Source organism: Dreissena polymorpha, chromosome 11 (genome assembly GCF_020536995.1).
Source record: "Dreissena polymorpha isolate Duluth1 chromosome 11, UMN_Dpol_1.0, whole genome shotgun sequence".
NCBI lineage: Eukaryota > Metazoa > Mollusca > Bivalvia > Myida > Dreissenidae > Dreissena > Dreissena polymorpha.
In genome coordinates, this window is record NC_068365.1 from 47767989 (window position 1) to 47788575 (window position 20587).

At 38.2% G+C, this 20587-nt stretch overlaps 1 protein-coding gene across 4 annotated transcripts in view; it reads right to left on the reverse strand.

Annotated features, from left to right (window-relative positions):
- The window catches only part of LOC127851819 (bromodomain and WD repeat-containing protein 3-like), a 69126-nt gene that overhangs the window by 6948 nt on the left and 41591 nt on the right, over positions 1 to 20587 (reverse strand). For 2 of the 4 annotated variants that reach the window (XM_052385733.1, XM_052385731.1), the window contains exons 27-35: positions 19333 to 19896; positions 16950 to 17089; positions 16521 to 16654; positions 15912 to 16037; positions 15024 to 15159; positions 13231 to 13398; positions 12488 to 12505; positions 9184 to 9446; positions 8314 to 8507 (exon numbers count right to left, since the gene is read on the reverse strand). In XM_052385733.1, coding sequence (XP_052241693.1) covers positions 8314 to 8507; positions 9184 to 9446; positions 12488 to 12505; positions 13231 to 13398; positions 15024 to 15159; positions 15912 to 16037; positions 16521 to 16654; positions 16950 to 17089; positions 19333 to 19896 — 1743 coding nt within the window. The remainder of the gene's footprint in view (positions 1 to 8313; positions 8508 to 9183; positions 9447 to 12487; positions 12506 to 13230; positions 13399 to 15023; positions 15160 to 15911; positions 16038 to 16520; positions 16655 to 16949; positions 17090 to 19332; positions 19897 to 20587) is intronic. The other 2 variants (XM_052385734.1, XM_052385732.1) reach the window with 2 other exon arrangements.

Here is a 20587-nt window from a genome sequence, read left to right on the forward strand (position 1 = left end):
ATAACCCACGACCGAAAGTTTAGATGCGTGGTTTCAGATCATATAATCCCTACGCATCTTAACTATCGGCCGTGGGTTATTCGACTACAAACTATAACGTACATGAATTATTTCTTAAATATTTGGTTTTGTTATTGTCAGTAACAATCCTACGCACAGACATTTGTTGGGTTCAATGCATGTTTGTAAGCTATTATCGAATTGACAACGATTTAAAACATCGGTAGATTGACTTATAATATTGACAACGATGAAAAACAGTCAGATAAAACAGCACACGAAACAACCAATGTCAATGAAATAGCAAATGATAAAACAAAATGAGAAAACTCGTATGTTCCGTTTAAAAATAATGCCTAAGGGAATTTAACTTGTTCATTTATTATACCATCTTCATGAATAGCAAAATCAATGGCATATATTTTAACGTAATTTGTCATGATTTCGGATATAAATTTTCGGGCACTTTTCCCCATTTAAATCCGGACCGATTGATGTTGCGGGAAAATATGATCCCTGGTTTTCAGCTAATGATATCAAGTAATCTTCGTTAAAACTGGTATTAATTATGACTTCTCGGACAGAGTAATATGTCTATGTCGTAAAGAAGACACTACCGTTAGTGGAACCAAAACAAGCCCAAACATATACAAATTGTATTGTTGGCACTTCAGAAAACGAAGATAAAAAGATGACAAAGGTGGTAGGATTCCTCCAGTAACAGCTTAGAGCACGTCAAAAAGTGGGGTGTGATTAATATATGCCCACAAAACAGACAGAGCTCTTAATTCATGCGGTCAGATCCTAAAAAGGAATGAATCCTTAGATAGGATAAGAGTAACTTTCCTTAGTCGAGGTCTAACCCTGAGAAATAGAAGCCGCAGACACATCCCCCCCCCCCTTTTTTGGGCAAATGAAGAGTGTCTTTTGAGAACCTCGAATGGACTTCCGACTAACACTGCTGAGATAGAACTTCAAAGCCCTGATTGTCCAAAGAAGTTTATCCTCATCTTCATGACTACCAGTTTAAGAAAAAATTGGAAACTTGAAGGTAGAAGCCATATTGAGGACTTGATATTAAGCAAGGAATCCTGGCTGACACAACAAAGTGAAAACGACAATAGATCCAACTGAATTTGGTCGTATTCAACAGAAAAAGCATGAATTTCACTTCTCCGTATGGTAAAAGCCATAATAAGAAGGAAAACCGTCTTAAAATTATATTGGAACTGTTAATAAGCCTGATGAAAAAGGTTCATAGGGAGCTCATTAAGCATCCCAACATGTAACACAAGTAAAAACCGCTTAAGAAGGTAAAGGAACGAAAAACATAGTGTTGACGTTCCATAGTTTGGATCAGTTACAAAATAGGTAAGACAGCACAGAGTTGCGATGACTTACACAAAACAAGGTATACGAAAGCATAATCTCTATCCTTTGATGAAGAAAAGAACAAATTTCTTATCATCAAGAAAAAGATGAGAAAAACCTCTATGTATCTAGCAGAGTGATTAAGGTAATAACTATGCTCTCAAATACCCAGTAAAAAAAAGAATTTCCATAGAACCTTTATACAGTTCTGATGGAATTATCCTTGCACAAGTAACAAGGATTGAAACTCTAACAGAAAAACGTTCTTCTGTACAGATAACTAAAAGTTATTAATGGCCAGACATGTAGTGGCACATGTTTGGATCAGTAAAAATATGTCTCTCTGAGATATTATATTTGACCTGTGAAGAAGTTTCCTGAAAATAATTGTACAGGTGACTTAAAAGGTCGTAGAACCATAATCCCATGGTTCATTAAGTATATTACATAAAATTATGGCAAAAACTCAGTTATTGCAAAAACTCACCAAGAAGGCAAGATATTCCAGTTTATGTCAATGGACGAATGTATAACAATCGCACACCCTGCTGGATCGATTTCTGTGAACTGCATTATTGACGTTGTTCAGCATACCGGTATACACTGCGATATACGATCGCATAACGCTAATTACTAGCGTTTGATGATAAACAACATTCTTTGATATACTATGTACACCATGCAACTTCACTGCCGCGCATGCGCAATTACATTATTTGAACCCAACGGAAAAATAATTCGAAAGAAAGAACTGCAGGACAAAACGTCCAACAGGGTGTTGAGACGACCTGGTATGAGTAAGACGATAGAGAAAATTTGTTGTTCTTGCAAAGAACGAATAAGTTCCTGATTTCCAGTTACAAGGAGTGATAATATGATCACCTCCGTGTCTGTAAGTAAACCACGACTGATGTGTGATAGTTGAAACCATCACAAAGGAATCGTGAAAATGTGTTGTAAATGAAAAACAGCTAAAAAGAATTTTCGCTTTTCAAGATGTAGATGTGCAGGTGATATTAATTAGGATACCACATAATTGAGAAAATCAAGATACGTTGTTCTATGTGATCGTCCATAACCTTCTCTGCTCACATCTGCATAAGATGTAAGGAAGGTTGTGGTAGAATAAACTATATTCTTGCCAAGGTAATCTTCTAGTCTAGACACCACTGAATAGTGGTAAATATTGACATAAAGATGGAACTCTGTGTCATTGAATAATCCCAAGATTAATACAATTATCTTAAAAATAAAGCTGAAACGGACGTAAGAAAAGACGTCTCAGCAGAAACACCGGTGACCGGACTGGTAAATACCGACCGGTGACCGGAACCATTTGTCAAGGATGGGTGGGCAAAGAAACCACGGCAAGCCGAACTTTCCCACTCCAAACACACTTCAAAATTGGTAGAATAGGACAGTGTTTAACACTTATAAGTTTATGACCTATCGACAGAATATAGCCTCTTCTTGAACCAATAACAGGCGCCTTTAAAATCCTGGATAATACAGGTCGCGAAGTCATCGATTTGCGAAGTACGGAAATATGATTGACAGTGGTACCTCCGGAATCGGAGGTGTGATGGCAGAAAAAGGTGAAAACCCTAGGAGTAACCATAAGCGGGTCCACGCTTGCCGGTAGAATGCATGGAAGTCTTAAATTCTGACTTGATTAATACATTTACTTCAAGACTTCTAACCGGGACGAATTCCGAAAGGAATACGACCAGTTATAGAAAGACGGCCTGTTATGGCCAGAAGTGTAATAGAAGAATAACTTTAAGATGAGGTCCCTCCAGATCCTAGGATCTAAGATCTGAGTTCAATAGGTCCTAAGCCATCTACAAGACTGTAGCCGCTATGCGGTCAATCTGATAGGCCATCCTATGTATCAGAACTCTTGTTGATTCCAGTAGCTTGAAAATATGCACTGTCGTAGGAGCAATAGAAAAGCAGAAGTCGATACAAAATGTCGTCTTGCTAATCCTGCTAGCGTCATTAATGTGTCCCAACTGTTCCGTGACACTGACTGCAAAGTCTGTAGCCGACAGGTAAAGGCGGTTAAAACAATTCATCCCAAGGGTCTCGAACATAAATTAATAGAGGTCAAATAGTAATGTTCGACCTCAATGCTAGTCTCTGAGCCCACTTCAGCCGATCTATCTGCAAGACCAGTAGTCTGCATGCAAATAACAGATATAGCATGATTTGGTAACCGTCGCCAGTAGAACATCAGTATTGAAAAACACAAAAAGTCATGTAGATTGTTGAATCCATAAAATATAGTATTCAATACAATCATAGCCAAGGGTATACAACAGGGTAATGTAGACGATACCCGTGATACCAAAAATTGACCGATGAAAACACAGTGGAATACCGGTAATTGGTAACTGGTGACCGAACCAGACCGGTCAATGACCGGTAACTGTAGCCAGGTGAACGGACCAGTCATAATATGACCGGTGACGTTACCAGTTAAAGACCGAAAAATGGTGGAATCCATATGGTCTGATATCAATGTCAAGCACTGCTCGGAAAACGAGATCGTTCCAAAAAAAATCCAATCCGATGGCGATGAGACATCACTTATTCTGACCGGTGATCAATGATCGGTGATATGACCGATGAATGGTGAGTGATGTCCGGTGATCGGGACCAGTATAATATAACTGCGTCAGAATGGAAATATCTGGTGCAGAAGAATGACCATCCACAAAGTCATCTGATAATGTTAACCGGAAAACAACGGTAGATTGTCAGTATTAATAGGTATAAGTGTCCTTGTAGTCGTAGTGGAGAAAAGAACAGCTTATCCCGAAGCCTGAAAGTTAAACGAACTAGTGTTCGTATACAACTACGGCTCGGTGACTGCAACATGTGTGGATGCCATAAGAAAAACCATCACACGTGGAATGGAGACATGATATTCCTAAAGGAATAAAATGGAGAACGTTGATATGACCAGAAGATTCATTAACGCCTACGTGAGAAGTGGCGACATCCATATAACTGCGATGCCGAAATATTGTTCGGCTACGCTGGAAATATTGTCTTCTACAATATTGTCTCCGTGAGCATTGACGTGATCGCTTACGAGCGTATCAACGCCGAGAACTGCTCAATGAAGGAGAGGTATGTTCGATAACTATCCTGTTGTGCTCAATGAAGTCCGCTGATGTCTACGTGAAGGTTGACGACGTCCTCGTTTCCTGCGATGTTGAGATGTGGATCGGCTGCGATGAGACCGAGATCTTCTAGAATAACGTCTCCGTGAGTGACGACGTGATCGCTTACGAGAGCCGCGACGATGAGAACTGCTCGACGAAGAAGAGCATGTCCGATGTCTAATCCTTGATGAAGACGATGTATTCGATTACGAATAGGAGAATAATTCAATGAAGAAGACCAAGTTCTTCTTCTTGACCGGTGACTGGTGTTATCCGTGGCAGGCCTAACTGATGACTGTTGACCGGTGACCGGACCGGTGATCAATGACCGGACCGGTGACATGACCGGACCGGTGACATGACCGGTGATCAATGACCGGACCGGTGACATGACCGGTGACCGGTGATCAATGACCGGACCGGTGACATGACCGGTGACCGGACCGGTGATCAATAACCGGACCAGACCGGTGACCGGACCGGCCGGTCAGACGTCGATCAATGGTCCGTGATCAACGTCCCCGGTGACGTACCGGTCATATCATGACCAGTGTTGCCACCGGATAATGACCGTATGGCGGATGCCAAATGGTCCGGCATTGGTCGATGTCCATGACCAATGCCATCAGGCAAAGACCGGCTGACGGGTGTCGCCATATGGTCTGATGTTGACCGACTGTCTAAGAGACTTAGCATAGTACGGTCGCGATCGTGCCCGATACCCGGTGACTGATACTGCGACTATCATCCATGATCTGTGAAGTCACCGGGTATTTATCCACTCTTGTTTCTGCGACCATCATGTAGTCGAATATATGAAAAACAAGAGCAAAGCATATTCAACCATAAACTGGTCACAGACCAGATTATCATACGGCACATAAAATCATTATTTGACCATAATGAAAATTATAATAAAACTGCCGTAGATCATAAATTAAACAAAAGTTTAATTCAAAACAGATGAAAAATAAAATGACGATCAATAAGATTGTCATACGGAACGTTAAAATCATTATTGCACACGATGGCAAATGATAAACAATCTGTCAATAGAAGAACACGCTTTGCAAGATATCGTAACACATTAGAAGAACATGCTTTGCACGTTCTAGCAATGTATTAGAAGAGCACGTTTTGCACGTGGTCGTTCGCGCCCGAAAACACCCAGCAGGGTAGAAATAAACCATTGTTCCATAAAAACAAGCATGGCTTACGTTTTACAAATGAAACAAAATCCATTAAATCCACACAAATTAATCCGAATGAGAAATAAAAAGATAAATAACACAATTTATCTATTCAAAACCCCAATCAACTAAGTGAAAAACAATATTTTAATTCAGAGCCGTAAAAGATACGTATACACCTGGTTAATCCGGAAAGAATATTGAGGGTTGGTTACCGATTTTTGGCTAGGTTGCATTGCACTATGTTTAACCTGGCCTGTATTACGGTATTGAGGTGGCGGATTCCCAGTTAAAATTCCGGATGAGTTATTTCCCCTTGGAAAGTATAAGCATATGATAACAGGTCAGTATTTATGACATTAAAATGTGCAGCTTCATGAGATACACATGCATGCCAAATATCAAGTTGCTATCTTCAATATTAAAAAAGTTATGGCTAATGTTAAAGTTTTCGGACGGACAGACGCCATATATTTGACATTTGACCTTGAAGGATGACCTTGACCTTTCACCATTCAAAATGTTCAGCTCCATGAGATACACATGCATGCCAAATATCAAGTTGCTATCTTCAATATTGAAAAAGTTATGGCTAATGTTAAAGTTTTCGGACGGACAGACACCATAAATTTGACATTTGACCTTGAAGGATGACCTTGACCTTTCACCACTCAAAATGTGCAGCTCCATGAGATACACATGCATGCCAAATTTGAAGTTGCTATCTTAAAAAGTGAAAAGTTATGGCCAATGTTTAAGTTTTTTTCAGACGGACAGACAGACTGACTGACATACTGACGGACAGTTCATCTGCTATATGCCACCCTACCAGGGGCCTAAAAATTATTTTTTGGGGTGGGGGGTGGGTAAAGTGTGAGGGTGTGGTGGTCATTTATTAGATGATCTTTAATTAAAAAAAAATAATGGGGGGGGGGGGGATTCGGGGGGGGGGGGGGGAGGGGGGATTCGGGGGGGGGGGTTTCGGTGGAGTCTATTGTGGTATGTTAGGTAAGAATTGTTTTGTCAAAGTATCAATCAAATCTAATCATAAATAAAGAAGTTATGGCAATTTTAGCAAAATTTAATAATTTGACCTTGAGAGTCAAGGTCATTCAAAGGTCAAGGTAAAATTCAACTTGCCAGGTACAGTACCATCATGATAGCATGAAAGTATTTGAAGTTTAAAAGCAATAGACTTGATACTTTAAAGGTAAAGTGACGAAAACACAAAATGTAACCATATATTCAAAGTTACTAATTCAAAAAAGGGCCATAATTCGGTAAAAATGACAACCAGAGTTATGCAACTTGTCCTTTACTGTCCCCTTATGATAGTGTTCCAAGTATGAAAGCAATATCTATGATACTTTAGGGGTAAAGTGGACCAAAACACAAAACTTAACCAAATTTTCAAGTATAAAGGGCCCATAATTCTGTCAAAATACCAGTCAGAGTTACATAACTTTGCCTGCACAGTCCCCTTATGATAGTTAGTATGTGTTGCAAGTATGAAAGCAATAGCTTTGATACTTTAGGAAAAAAGTGGACCTAAACACAAAACTTAACCAAATTTTCAATTTTCTAAGTATAAAAAAGGCACATAATTCTGTCAAAATGCCAGTCAGAGTTACATAACTTTGCCTGCAAAGTCCCCTTATGATATTTAGTAAGTGTTGCAAGTATGAAAGCAATAGCTTTAATACTTAAGGAATAAAATGGACTTAAACACAAAACTTAACAAAAATTTTCAATTTTCTAAGTATAAAAAGGGCACATAATTCTGTCAAAATGCAAGCCAGAGTTATCTAACTTTGCCTGCCCAGTCCCCTCATGATAGTAAGTGTACCAGGTTTGAATGCAATAGCATTGATACTTTATTAGAAAAGTGGACCTAAACGCAAAACTTAACCGGACGCCGACGCCAAGGTGATGACAATAGCTCATAATTAAAAAAAAAAATTGATGAGCTAAAAATGCCCAAAACTGTACACCTAATTAATGCTTATTATTTACCCATGCACTGCATGACTTGGTAAGCTAGAAAACCATGGGAGGCCTAAAACATTATCTGGCAAGTCACGATACCTTTGAAATACATTAATGGCTAAGCTACAACTTTGAATTTTACATTCACATGGTGTAAAAACATCAGGTCTTTTTTCTTGATTTGGGGAAAGGGCCATGCCATGCATTTTGAGGAAAAAAATATCGACAAAATCAAAAAAATGGGAAGAAATTTCCAAAAGTAAGCTTGAAATTTGGTAAAAATTGCATAATTAGAAACTCTCTTCAGGGAAGGGTTCTTTCTCTTGGGGGGAGGGTCCTTTATAAGGCCCGTGCTAAAGAAGGAAAAGAGGCCCTGAAGATTGTACATTTTAATTAGAAATTGACATTATTTCAAGTAAGGAAAACTACACATAAATTCAAGAACAATGAATAATTAAAATATTGATTTGAAAACCAAATTTAAGATATTTATATTCATATTCAAAATTTAAATCAGGAATAGAAACTCACTCATATTAACACTTATTATGATCTGCATGTACACAACAAATAAGACTGAAAATCAAAAATCTCACCTCTCATGGGCCTTTTACGGCTGCCATTCGTTCTGGCTCCTTTTTCCGGTGAATGTGCAATAACATTGACATCAGAGTCATCATCGTCGCTGTGAGAGATTCCATTTGCCAGAGCCGAGTAACCACCAATAGCATGTGAACCTCTTGATTGGCGGCTGTGGGATAGACCGCTGCCAGTAGCGCTGTTTGTTTGACTGGAATGGTTGGAATGGCATACATAACTGGATATAAGAATGAAACAGTTTTGTATCATAACAGTTTTTTTTACAACACTGGCGCACAAACATTGTGTTCATAAAATATTATATATATATAATATGAAATTATATATTTATAATATTAATTTCTTATCCATGTCATGAATGATTTTAGGGGTTAAATAAGTGTTTTGTTTTGATAGCATCCACATTTTAAATAATATTATTGGTATACAACAAACATTATTACCACAGAGGCTCAAAGTAAACAGAACATAACAGTTTTATTGACAAATCTTTGACCCAGCAAAAAATATAGGGGCCAATGGCTCGTGGGCTCAATACTATAGCACACCAAGTGACAGCCTGGTCAGTATTGATTCAATAGCTGATTTGAATAAGTCCAAGAGTAGGTCAGTGCTTTGACATCATTCACACACATATCAAAGCTTTTTGTAAGACGCATTCTGATCTTTTTGTTTTACTGTGAGTTATCCATATAAGGACAGAAGAACGGAAAAACAAACAAACAGGCCAATTGCTATATGCCTCTCTGTACCAGTAGATGTCAATGGCATAAAAGTCCTGAACTATTGTTCAAAAACCTCATTATTAAAAAAGCATTTTTTTACACTTCAGTTTCAAGTGACCACCAGGTTCACAAGACACTCACTGGGGCTGATACTTGCGTCCACTCCTCTTCACCGCCTTCCTCCAGGTCTCAATCAGCTCCTTGATGCGCGAGTCAAACATGGCAGACAGTCGCAGGGTCATCGTGTAGATCCGCGAGCGCTTGTTTGTATTGTAGAGCTTTGAGTTGCTGAAGATGAGACTCATGTCACGCGCCAGTTGCGTAGGCTCCGAGTACTCTCCGCTGTCCAGTTTTTCACGCACAATGCCCAGGTCCATGGGGTTCTCTATCACTGCGTAGTAGTCCTGTACAAGAAGTATTCAGAAATGATGGACATTGGTAACTGGTTTTAATGTATTGTGGTCACATATTTTATCTTTAAGAAATTGTCTATGTGAGGCAATTGTTTGCTTTTGTAAGTGCATAAATGGTTTCAAAAGCTTTGAGTTTTATTAGATAATTTTTCTAATGGTTTATGTTTGTCCCAGCTATCTTATCTAATTATTTACATGACTCACAAAAGTTCGGACGCATTTTTGTATTATAGTTCCAATGTCCATCTATTTTGTGGTAACTGAAATATTTTTTTATTTAAGTGCAGTCTTGTGTTTTGTGGGGAAGCCAGAGTACCCCACCTGTCAGGAGTGGTGACCACCAACAAAACTCACTTGCCTCTGGGAAAGAGGATTGAAACTGGGTCATCTAGGTGTAGTGCGTAAACATTCAAATGACAAATAGATTTTTATTGACTGGTATACAATGATTAATTATTACAAGGACAAATACATAGTTGTTCATCGAACAACAAACAATGGTTATTCATTAAAAAATTAAAATAGTTGTTTATTGTCTGATAAACATTGATTAATCATTACAATCCCAGAGTTGTTTATTGACTTATAAAAATGATTAATTATTACCATTAGAAGGTTGTTTCTTGACTGATAACAATTATTATTAATTACAATGACAAACAATTGTTCATATATTGATAAACAATTCCTAAACACATGACAAATAGTTGTTTATTGACAGTAAACAAATGATCATAAACAAGAGATGTGTTCGTCGGAAACACAATGCCCCCTATTGTTGCGCCGCTTTGAAAAAAATAAAATAAATATTTGACCTTTGACCTTGAAGGATGACATTGACCTTGAACTTCCACCACTCAAAATGTGCAGCTTTATGAGAGCGCCGCTTTGAATTTTTTTTTAATCTTTGACCTTGAAGGATGACCTTGACCTTGAAGGATGACCTTGACCTTGAACTTCCAACACTCAAAATGTGCAGCTTCATGATAACGCCGCTTTGAAATTTTATATATATTTTTTTACCTTTGACCTTGAAGGATGACCTTGACCTTGAAGGATAACCTTGACCTTGAACTTCCACCACTCAAAATGTGCAGCTTCATGAGGATGCCGCTTTCAAATTATTATTTTTGACCTTTGACCTTGAAGGATGACCTTGACTTTGAAGGATGACCTTGACCTTATTCCAGTCAAAATGTGAGCTTCATGAGAACGCCGCTTTGAAATTTTTTAATTTTTTTACCTTTGACCTTGAAGGAATGACCTTGACCTTGAACTTCCACCACTCAAAATGTGCAGCTTTATGAGATACACATGAATGTTAAATATCAAGTTGCTATCCTTAATATTTAAAACATAATGTGTTTGTGAAACACAATGTCCCCCTATATGACGTCTGACCTTGAAGGATGACCTTGACCTTGACCCTTCACCACTCAAAATGTGCAGCTCCATGAGGTACAAATGCATTTCAAATATAAAATTGCTAGCTTAAATATTGCAGAAGTGACATAACATGAGCAATATTGACCCATATATTTGACCTTGAAGGATGACCTTGACCTTTCACCACTCAAAATGTGCAGCTCGATGAGATACACATGCATGCCAAATATCAAGTTGCTATCTTCAATATTGCAAAAGCATTCATAAAATAAGCGATTTGGGCCACATATATTTGACCTCTGACCTTGAAGAATGACCTTGACCTTAACCTTTCACCACTTAAAATGTGCAGCTCCATGAGATACACATGCATGCCAAATATCAAGTTGCTATCTTCAATATTGCAAAAGTACTCATAAAATGAGCGATTTTGGCCACATATATTTGACCTCTGACCTTGAAGGATGACCTTGACCTTTCACCACTCAAAATGTGCAGCTCCATGAGATACACATGCATGGCAAATATCAAGTTGCTATCTTGAATATTGAAATACTGCAAAAGTGTACATTAAATTAGCGATTTTGACCCATATATTTGACCTTTGACCTTGAAGGATGACCTTGACCTTGGGCTTTCACCACTCAAAATGTGAAGCTCCATGAGATACATATGCATGCCAAATATCAAGTTGCTATCTTCAATATTGCAAAAGTTATTGCAAATGTTAAAGTTGGCGCAAACAGACAGACAGACCAACCAACCAACCAACAGACAGGGCAAAAACAATATGTCCCCCACTACTATAGTGGGGGACATAAAAATATGGCCAATGTTAAAGTTTTCGGACGGACAGACGCCATATATTTGACATTTGACCTTAAAGGATGACCTTGACCTTCACCTTTCACTACTCAAAATGTTCAGCTCCATGAGATACACATGCATGCCGAATATCAAGTTGCTATCTTCAATATTGAAAAAGTTATGGCCAATGTTAAAGTTTTCGGACGGACAGACGCCATAAATTTGACATTTGACCTTGAAGGATGACCTTGACCTTTCACCACTCAAAATGTGCAGCTCCATGAGATACACATGCATGCCAAATACAAGTTGCTATCTTAAATAGTGAAAAAATGTTATGGCCAATGTTAAAGTTTTTTTCGGACGGACGGACAGACTGACATACACACATACTGACACACTGACATACTGACAGACAGTTAAACTGCTATATGCCACCCTACCGGGGGCATAAAAAGGAAATGTGGCCCTGAAAGTTGCTCACCCAGGTTTAAACACAATACGATTATGCAAGAATATTATGATGTATACATTTTGTATATGTTTGAAGTTAAGGCTGACCACTTCAAAACACAAAAAAATCTCTTATATCTAATCTGAAAAATTCCCCACCATACTTAAAACAGAATTGTTTGATCAAGGGCTTAATTCCCAGCCAAGCCACATTTTGAGTTGAGATTTGTGATGCAATAAATTCTTAAGCCATTTTCCTGTTAACCTTAATTCATTTTGGTAAAATACAGGCATAAGTGTGTGCTTTAGAACAGCAAAAAAGCTCACCCAGAAAAAAAGTGTAACAAATGATATGATAAATATAAACAAAAAACAAAACAATGTACCTTCTTCTTTATCTTGTTCTGAAATACATGGATTGTTATTATTTTTAGTTCAGCAAGGTTTTATTGGTAAAAACAATGACAGCATTCACATTCTTTTCAAAGCACTATTCCATTTATTTATTCATTTATTCCACTTAATTATTTGCCTAGGAAAACCACTGGAACAAAGCTCTAGTAGTAAAGCACATTGATATTTAAACACTATTAAATTATGTTGCTTCACCATTAATAAAGTTTGAATTAAATGAGTGGACAGGGCCAGACAGACAACCTGAAACTAGTATACCCTTCCTTAAAACTGTGTTATGGCGGGAGTATAATGATCCACAGACAACTGTTCCTAGGCATACTCACAGACAATGGTGGTGAGACAGACAACTGTTCCTAGGCATACTCACAGACAATGGTGGTGAGACAGACAAATGTTCCAAGGCATACTCACAGACAATGGTGGTGAGTCAGACAACTTGTTCCTAGGCATACTCACAGACAATGGTGGTAAGACAGACAACTGTTCCTAGGCATACTCACAGACAATGGTGGTGAGACAGACATATGATCCTTGTTCTGTGAAAACTGTACTTAAAACATATGCTTAAAGTTTTGTCCCAGATTAGCCTGTGCAGACTTTACAGGCTAATCTGGGACGACAATTTTCACACATGCATTAAGCCCAGTTTTGCACGAACAAGTCTTATATATTGATATATTATACAACTACTCAATATCCTGCCATATCTTACTGGGTAGTCGTCTATGCTGACAGCATGCCTGAAGGGCTCTGAGTCCTCACACTGTGTGATGGTCTCCAGCAGCTGTCGGCACTCTCTTCTCCAGCCGTCCGGGTCCAGTCCGAGACCAGACACACGACGCCGTCTGGACACACCTGATGTGCCAGGACCAGCATCGTCCTGTACATAGGGATGAGAACACATACAGCAAGAGGTAAGTGTCTAATTATTGTAAAAAAGTATTTGCTTTCTATTTAGTTTAGTTGGAATGTTAAGCTTTTTTAAACTGTATTTACGTAATATCATGGCAGTCTGTTAACTAGCTCACACTTTTCTTGAGATAGCTGGTTTCGGTTGCGTCCATAAAGTACATCACGCTCCAGAAGGGGGGAGGGGGTGTAAGAAAGTTTGACGGTTTGTGACAGGGGGTTTGGGGTCCGGCCATGTGTGACAACACACATTTATTTGTTTAAGTTTTATTTCAAGTTTTGTTTTTAGTAGAATTTTACAGCTTTACAAATAATTTTTCAAAATTTTGTGAAATATTGGGGTTAGTTTTATGTAAAAATAGCACGAGATGCGTATCTGCTGAATGTATTGTTCATGAATACTGTTGCTAGGAAAGCTTGTAGAAGCATTGTTTAATTATTAGCCTTGCTTTCCTCATGCCAGAACTAGTATTATTTCTATGTTGTCTGTTGCATAATTATGTCACTGAGCGAGATATTGGGAATTTAATTTTTACATAATACAGAACAATTAAACAAATATATTACATCATGCTTGAAAAAATATGATACCAAACCATTGTATTATCTAATAAATATCCACTTTCATTTGTCATCATATATTTAATCAAAATTACACCTACTTTAATATCTATTAGCGGCTCTTAGTTCTTTAAATCTGATCCCGCCCAGCCAGTGTGTCTAAAACCCATCCTGGCCGGGATAAAAGTTGAGTTCCTGTCACTATCAAAGCGTTTAGGGACACATGTCACTATCAGAAGCATAAAGGATAGTATCATAGGGTAAGGTAGATGGTAATGTTTATTTCAGGCCAGCTGGATTTTAATAGGCACCTTGGCTGAGCTTTTAATGCAGTTTAACAGTGAAATGTGTTATATTAAAGTTTAATAAGGCCTTAATTTAGAAACAAAATGTAAGAAAGTGTGAAATACTTAACAGGGGGGGGGGGGGGGGGGGGCAAGATTTGCGACAAGGGAAAGGGTGGTGGTGGATGCAAATGGTTAAAAGTTGCCTGACAGACCCCCTTATAGTCTAATTTAAATTGCTTGAGTAATTTGAAATAGTTCTCCTATATCCCCAAGACGTTTTATGCGGACTGATGGACACACCAACCAACAGACAGACTGACTCTAATACTCCCCTTTCACATTTGAGCATTGTTCTTGGCAAACTGGGCTTAATGCATGTGCATAAAGTACTGTCCCAATCCGCACAGGCTAATTCGGGACAGAGCAAAGAATTGATTTTCCTTTAGAAGCTTCTTCCTTAAAAGAAAAAAATCCATAAAAGCGGAAAGTGTCGTCCCTGATTTGTCTGTGCGGACTGCACAGGATAATCTGGGACCACACGTTACTTAATGCATTGTGCCCAGTTTTCCCTTAACGCGGCTCATTTTGTTCCCAAAGGTACAACCAATGCCCACAAGCCAAACAACTCACCCAATAGGTCAGCACATGGGGTAGCCACGAAGTGGCTTGGGACCTGTAAATAAACTCTGACTTAAACACATTCAACTTGCCTGACTGTGTTTGCTCCATGAGGTGCCTACCAACTCACCTGACTGTGTTTGCCTTGGGAGGTGCCTGGCGTGTCATACTCCTCTGTCTCGTCACCGCTGCCAGAGCTCCAGTGGATCTTGCGTCCGTGCACCAGGCTGTTGATCAGCTGACACGGGTCAGGGCTGTCCACATCACTGGAGGAGAGAAATAGTGGGGAGTCAAACCTTTACAGCTTAGATGCTCATTATAACGGCTTTGTAGTCCCTTACAAAATAAAATTAAATTGAAGACTTCTTATTTGATTCAGGTGTAAAAAATGCTTCATTTCATAAGATACTGATGAGCATCAAACATCATAAAACCTGAACAGACTGGGAGTTACTTACAAGCTGTTCTGGTTGTATGCTGGTTGCATATAGCCATTTTAATTTTGCTTTCAGAACTAAGAAACACAGCAAATAAATCACTTATCAATTATCAACACAAAACATGTTAATTTAAACATATATGCATTAAGTATTTTTTTAAGGAATTAAACAAAATTAAATGATATCAAATGTGTTAATAATACGGTTTGGTGGATTGTAGATATAGTGTACAGATGAAAAATTAATATCCCGAGAATAATCAGAATTATTTTCATTTCAAACACATTTTATCATACATTTTATCCTGTCAGCTCTATCTTATTTGACAGTCCCCACTTAGGCCATTAGAATATGTCGTAATAACAGATCTTACTGCTTGACGCTCTTTTGCGTACATTAGACTTTTGTTCCACTCACATAAATAAGGGATGAGGGTAATGGAGGGATATTCCACCACAAAAAATTGACACAGTTTGATCTTTGCAGAGACCTCCATTATTTGTATTTAAAGTATTCTATAAAATCGCAGCCATGCTATGAAGCATAAAAGCACCAACATCACATTGCACATAGCTCACCTTATGAATTTGAGCAGGGCATCACAGAGTATTTGAGCACTTTTCACAATCTGAGACTTGGGTTCATTGAACTTCTTGGCATTGGACTCGATGTACCGGAGATCAAACTGAAGGGACGTCACTCGTCTGAAAATGAGAACAAGAAACTGTATTCTTGTTTTCAATTAATGAATAGGAAGACAATCCCTTGCTGAGAGATTTTAAAGATCACTTTTAAGCGTTTAAGGTCCTTATTAACTTCTGTAACATACACTTGTTAAGTCACTCAATAAAGCAGGCACATGTCACATAAACTTAAATTGTTTAGTAGCATATTGAAACATGTAAACTTAATTTGTTGCATATCAATAGCCTCCTTTAAAGACCGCCTGCCCTCAGACAGAACCAGTAAAACTGCATGAAGGTAAGGCAAAGCATCCAGAATATTGGCGCTCATTGAGAGAAAAATGTTCAGGCCAAGAGCCTATTGTATTTAACTGGCCAGTAAATCAGAACCAGGACCATTTATAGTTGAAAGATAACAAGACTATGCAGCAACTGAGAACAGAACTGCTAAATCACTTATTGACACCTGAAAATTTAAGTGTTTTTTTTAACATAAGCACATACCTGTAAAACCTATTTTCAAGTCGTCGTTTTATTGTATTGAGATCCATGGGGTATTCTATAGTCACAGCATAACTTGGAAACGCATTTAAGTCCACTGGCGTGAGAAAAGGTTCTGCAATCGAATGACCCATCACCTGAAAATGAAGGTAAATACTTACTTTTTTATTAGTGAATGTTACCACCACTAAATGAATGGCCATAATATAAAGAAATTACAGCCAAATATATTCAAACAAAATTCAAGCTATTCAGTCAATTTTATTAACAAAACCTGCAATATTAATAAAACCAAAACAAAACTTGTAATTACTATTTTATCTTGTCATTAAAATATGCAGCTCTTATATTCAAGATACATTAGAGCCTGATATAATTCCATCTCTACTCAATAAATTTTCTGTCCATTTGCGTTTCAAGTTCAGTTCCAACCTGTTCCCAGGCCTGGACTATCCTGTCGCATTCTTGATCCATAGGACCCCCGGGCCACTCACTGGGGCGGGGCTTGTACATAAGGGACTTCAGTTCACTAGGGGTCACCAACACTCCTCCCCCTATCACTGACGGAGGACCTGGAGAATCCAACAGTATGTGCAGTGTGAAAACCAAACATATGTTTCTTGTGTGACCACCCTTCCTTTTTAACCCTTTACCACTCCAGTACGCACTTTGAATTGTTTGTAGTCCCTCAGAAAATAAAATTAAATTGAAGACCTTTCTTACTTGACTCAAATGTTAAAGGATTCATTTCCAATCGTTTGATACTGATGAACATCAAACAGAATACAACCTGAATAGACTGCAAGTTACACGCAGATTGTTCTGGTTTTATGCTGGTTGCATTAAGCCAATTTCACGTTGCTTCTGTGCGACTAAGGTTCAACTCCAGCTTGTTGCAATGACGTATAAGTTTTCACAGAAAATCTGGGTAGAGGCCCTACTCAAAATTAATGGGACCTTGGCAAGTGTACCCCTTCTTACTTACGTCCCTCAATTAATGATGTGTAAACTTTCAATCAAATTAACTTACTATTCTACACTATTATTCAATCATCGTAACTTGAATTATCAAGATCACCTGTTTAGCAATTAAACCATTTAAAGCCCAGAGTACATGCACAATGTTTGTGATATTGCAAAAAGCAATGTTTCATAAGTTAACAATTGATGAAGAAGAGTTTAGTAATGTATGGTAAAACAAAGATTGGTCTACTTTATATACCTCATGCATATCTTTCCATTTGATGCCTTTATTAAAAAAAACAACTAAGAAAACCAGGGCCAAATCAAACTATGTTTTTAATTTATAACAAGATTCAAACGATCCCTTAGTATCTAAATTAAATCTCTCTACACAGAAACAGGAGAAAATACAACAAGGGCTGTTTGTAAAACATGCATGCCCCCCATATGGGCTCTACGTTGTAGTGACAGCCATTGTGTGAATATGTTTTTTGTCACTGTGACCTTGACCTTTGACCTAGTGACCTAAAAATTTATAGGGGTCATCTGCCAGTCATGATCAATGTACCTATGAAGTTTTATGATCGTAGCCATTAGCGTTCTTGTGTTATCATCTGGAAACCATTTTACTATTTCAGGTCACCGTGACCTTGACCTTTGATATAGTGACCTGAAAATCAATAGGGGTCAACTGCGAGTCATGATCAATCTACCTATCAAGTTTCATGATCCTAGGCATAAGCGTTCTTGAGTTATCATCCAGAAACCATTTTACTATTTCGGGTCACCGTGACCTTGACCTTTGACCTGAAAATCAATAGGGGTCATCTGCGAGTCATGATCAATGTACCTATGAAGTTTCATGATCCTAGGCATAAGTGTTCTTGAGTTATCATCCAGAAACCATTTTACTATTTCGGGTCACCTAACCTTGACCTTTGACCTAGTAACCTGAAAATCAATAGGGGTCATCTGCCAGCCATTTTCAATCTACCTACGAAGTTTCATGATCCTAGGCATAAGTGTTCTTGAGTTATCATCTGGAAACCTTTTTACTATTTCGGGTCACTGTGACCTTGACCTTTGACATAGTTACATGAAAATCAATAGGGGTCATCTGCGAGTCATGATCAATCTACCTATCAAGTTTCATGATCCTAGGCCTAAGCGTTCTTGAGTTATCATCCGGAAACCATTTTACTATTTTGGATCACTGTGACCTTGACCTTTGACCTAGTGACCTGAAAATCAATAGGGGTCATCTGCAAGTTATGATCAATCTACCTATCAAGTTTCATGATCCTAGGCCTAAGCGTTCTTGAGTTAACATCCGAAAACCATTTTACTATTTCGGGTCACCTCGACCTTTGACCTAGTGACCTGAAAATCAATAGGGGTCATCTGCGAGTCATGATCAATGTACCTTTGAAGTTTCATGATCCTAGGCCCAAGCGTTCTTGAGTTATCATCTGGAAACCACCTGGTGGACGGACCGACAGACCGACCGACATGAGCAAAGCAATATACCCCCTCTTCTTCGAAGGGGGGCATAATAAATTCACAGATTTTTGTATGTTTATAGTAATGAGATTAAATGAGCACTTTTTTAAAAGCATAAAATTTGAAAATGTACTTATCAGCATTCAGCATTACAAAGTAATATTTTTAGTCTTTGTATTTATTACTGTATAATCTGCCAAATGTCATTACAAAGTGCAGAATTCACTCAAAAGGGAACATACATGCATAAAGAAAATGTATGACAAACAAATACATAATATTGCATGCTTCAATGAAAGTATGTAACAAAAACAAATTTAACAAATGAAAACAAAAACAATTAAATGCCTACAAGGTTCGTATTTCAACTTCGTGTTCAGGTTGTATAACCTTGGCCTTGCCTTGACCTTGTGCAAGTGACAGACAGAAAGAGGGTGGTTTCTGAATTGTGAAGTACTTGTCTTAGCAGATTTACAAGGTGTCTGTTTTTGACCTTTTGCATTTGACCTTGTGACCCTTTTGACCTGATAACTTTGATCTTTTCTACGTGACCTTGCATATGACCTTCGTTTTTCAGACAACAATTCTGCCTCTGTTTCCAAAGGAACCAAGTCCGTGTAAGGACATTCAGCCCTGTTGTCAAACTGTTTACATTCATCATCAGTTTGATGCGTAACATGGACCTGATATTTGGCAGTCTCCTGCCGAAAGAAAGCAGCAAGCTGAGCTTGGCTCTTGCTGGGTCTTCTGTCAGATGCTATATGAAACAGGGCAAAATTGTCTGGATCTTTGGCGTGTTTGTAAAGATCGGAAATGAAAGAATAGTCCTGCTTATGATGGTTGAAGAGTTTGCAACAAGATTCAATGAATTTCCCGATTAAGTCGTGAATAGAACCGGGGACTAGGTCTAGACTTCCTGTTAAAAATAAAACCAAAACAGAATGATAGTATGTTATACATATTTTCCATAGTAATTTATTACTATCATGCTTATTTTTTTACATGAGTTCTATATTACAAAAGCTGACACAAAACAATCTCACTCAATTACATATTTTTCAACATATTCCAATCAACTTGACAATGTAGACAATGAAGATGTAATGGTGATGATGATGATGAGGATAAGGATGGCAATCACAATTATAATGCATATGCAGACTTCCAAAACTCCGTCGGACCTACGGACATGTCCGAAACAAACAGTCAAGGGCCGATCAAAATTCTTAACTCATCCGCCCAAAATGCCCGACACTAATATTTTTGGGTTTTCCCAAGAAATTAAAAGTATTTATAGCCCATCGGCGAAATACTGCGGAATACGCACTTTGCCGATTTGGGGAAATACAAGATTTTGTGAAATTCCAGTGTATTTGTCGGTCAGTTAACCCGCTGTTGATTGGTCCAAAGTCTTCTTGTCAAAAATCGGAAATAATCTGTGCAAGTTCGGTGAAGAATGTTCGGTTTCCAGTCAACTTGTACCTAAGTCAACACGTACCTTAGTCAACTCATACCCGATTTGGTTAACTCGTACTTGAGTCATTTTTCTGGTTGGTCAACTTGTACCTTTTTAATTTTGTGTTATTTATGAAAAATTTGTGATGGGT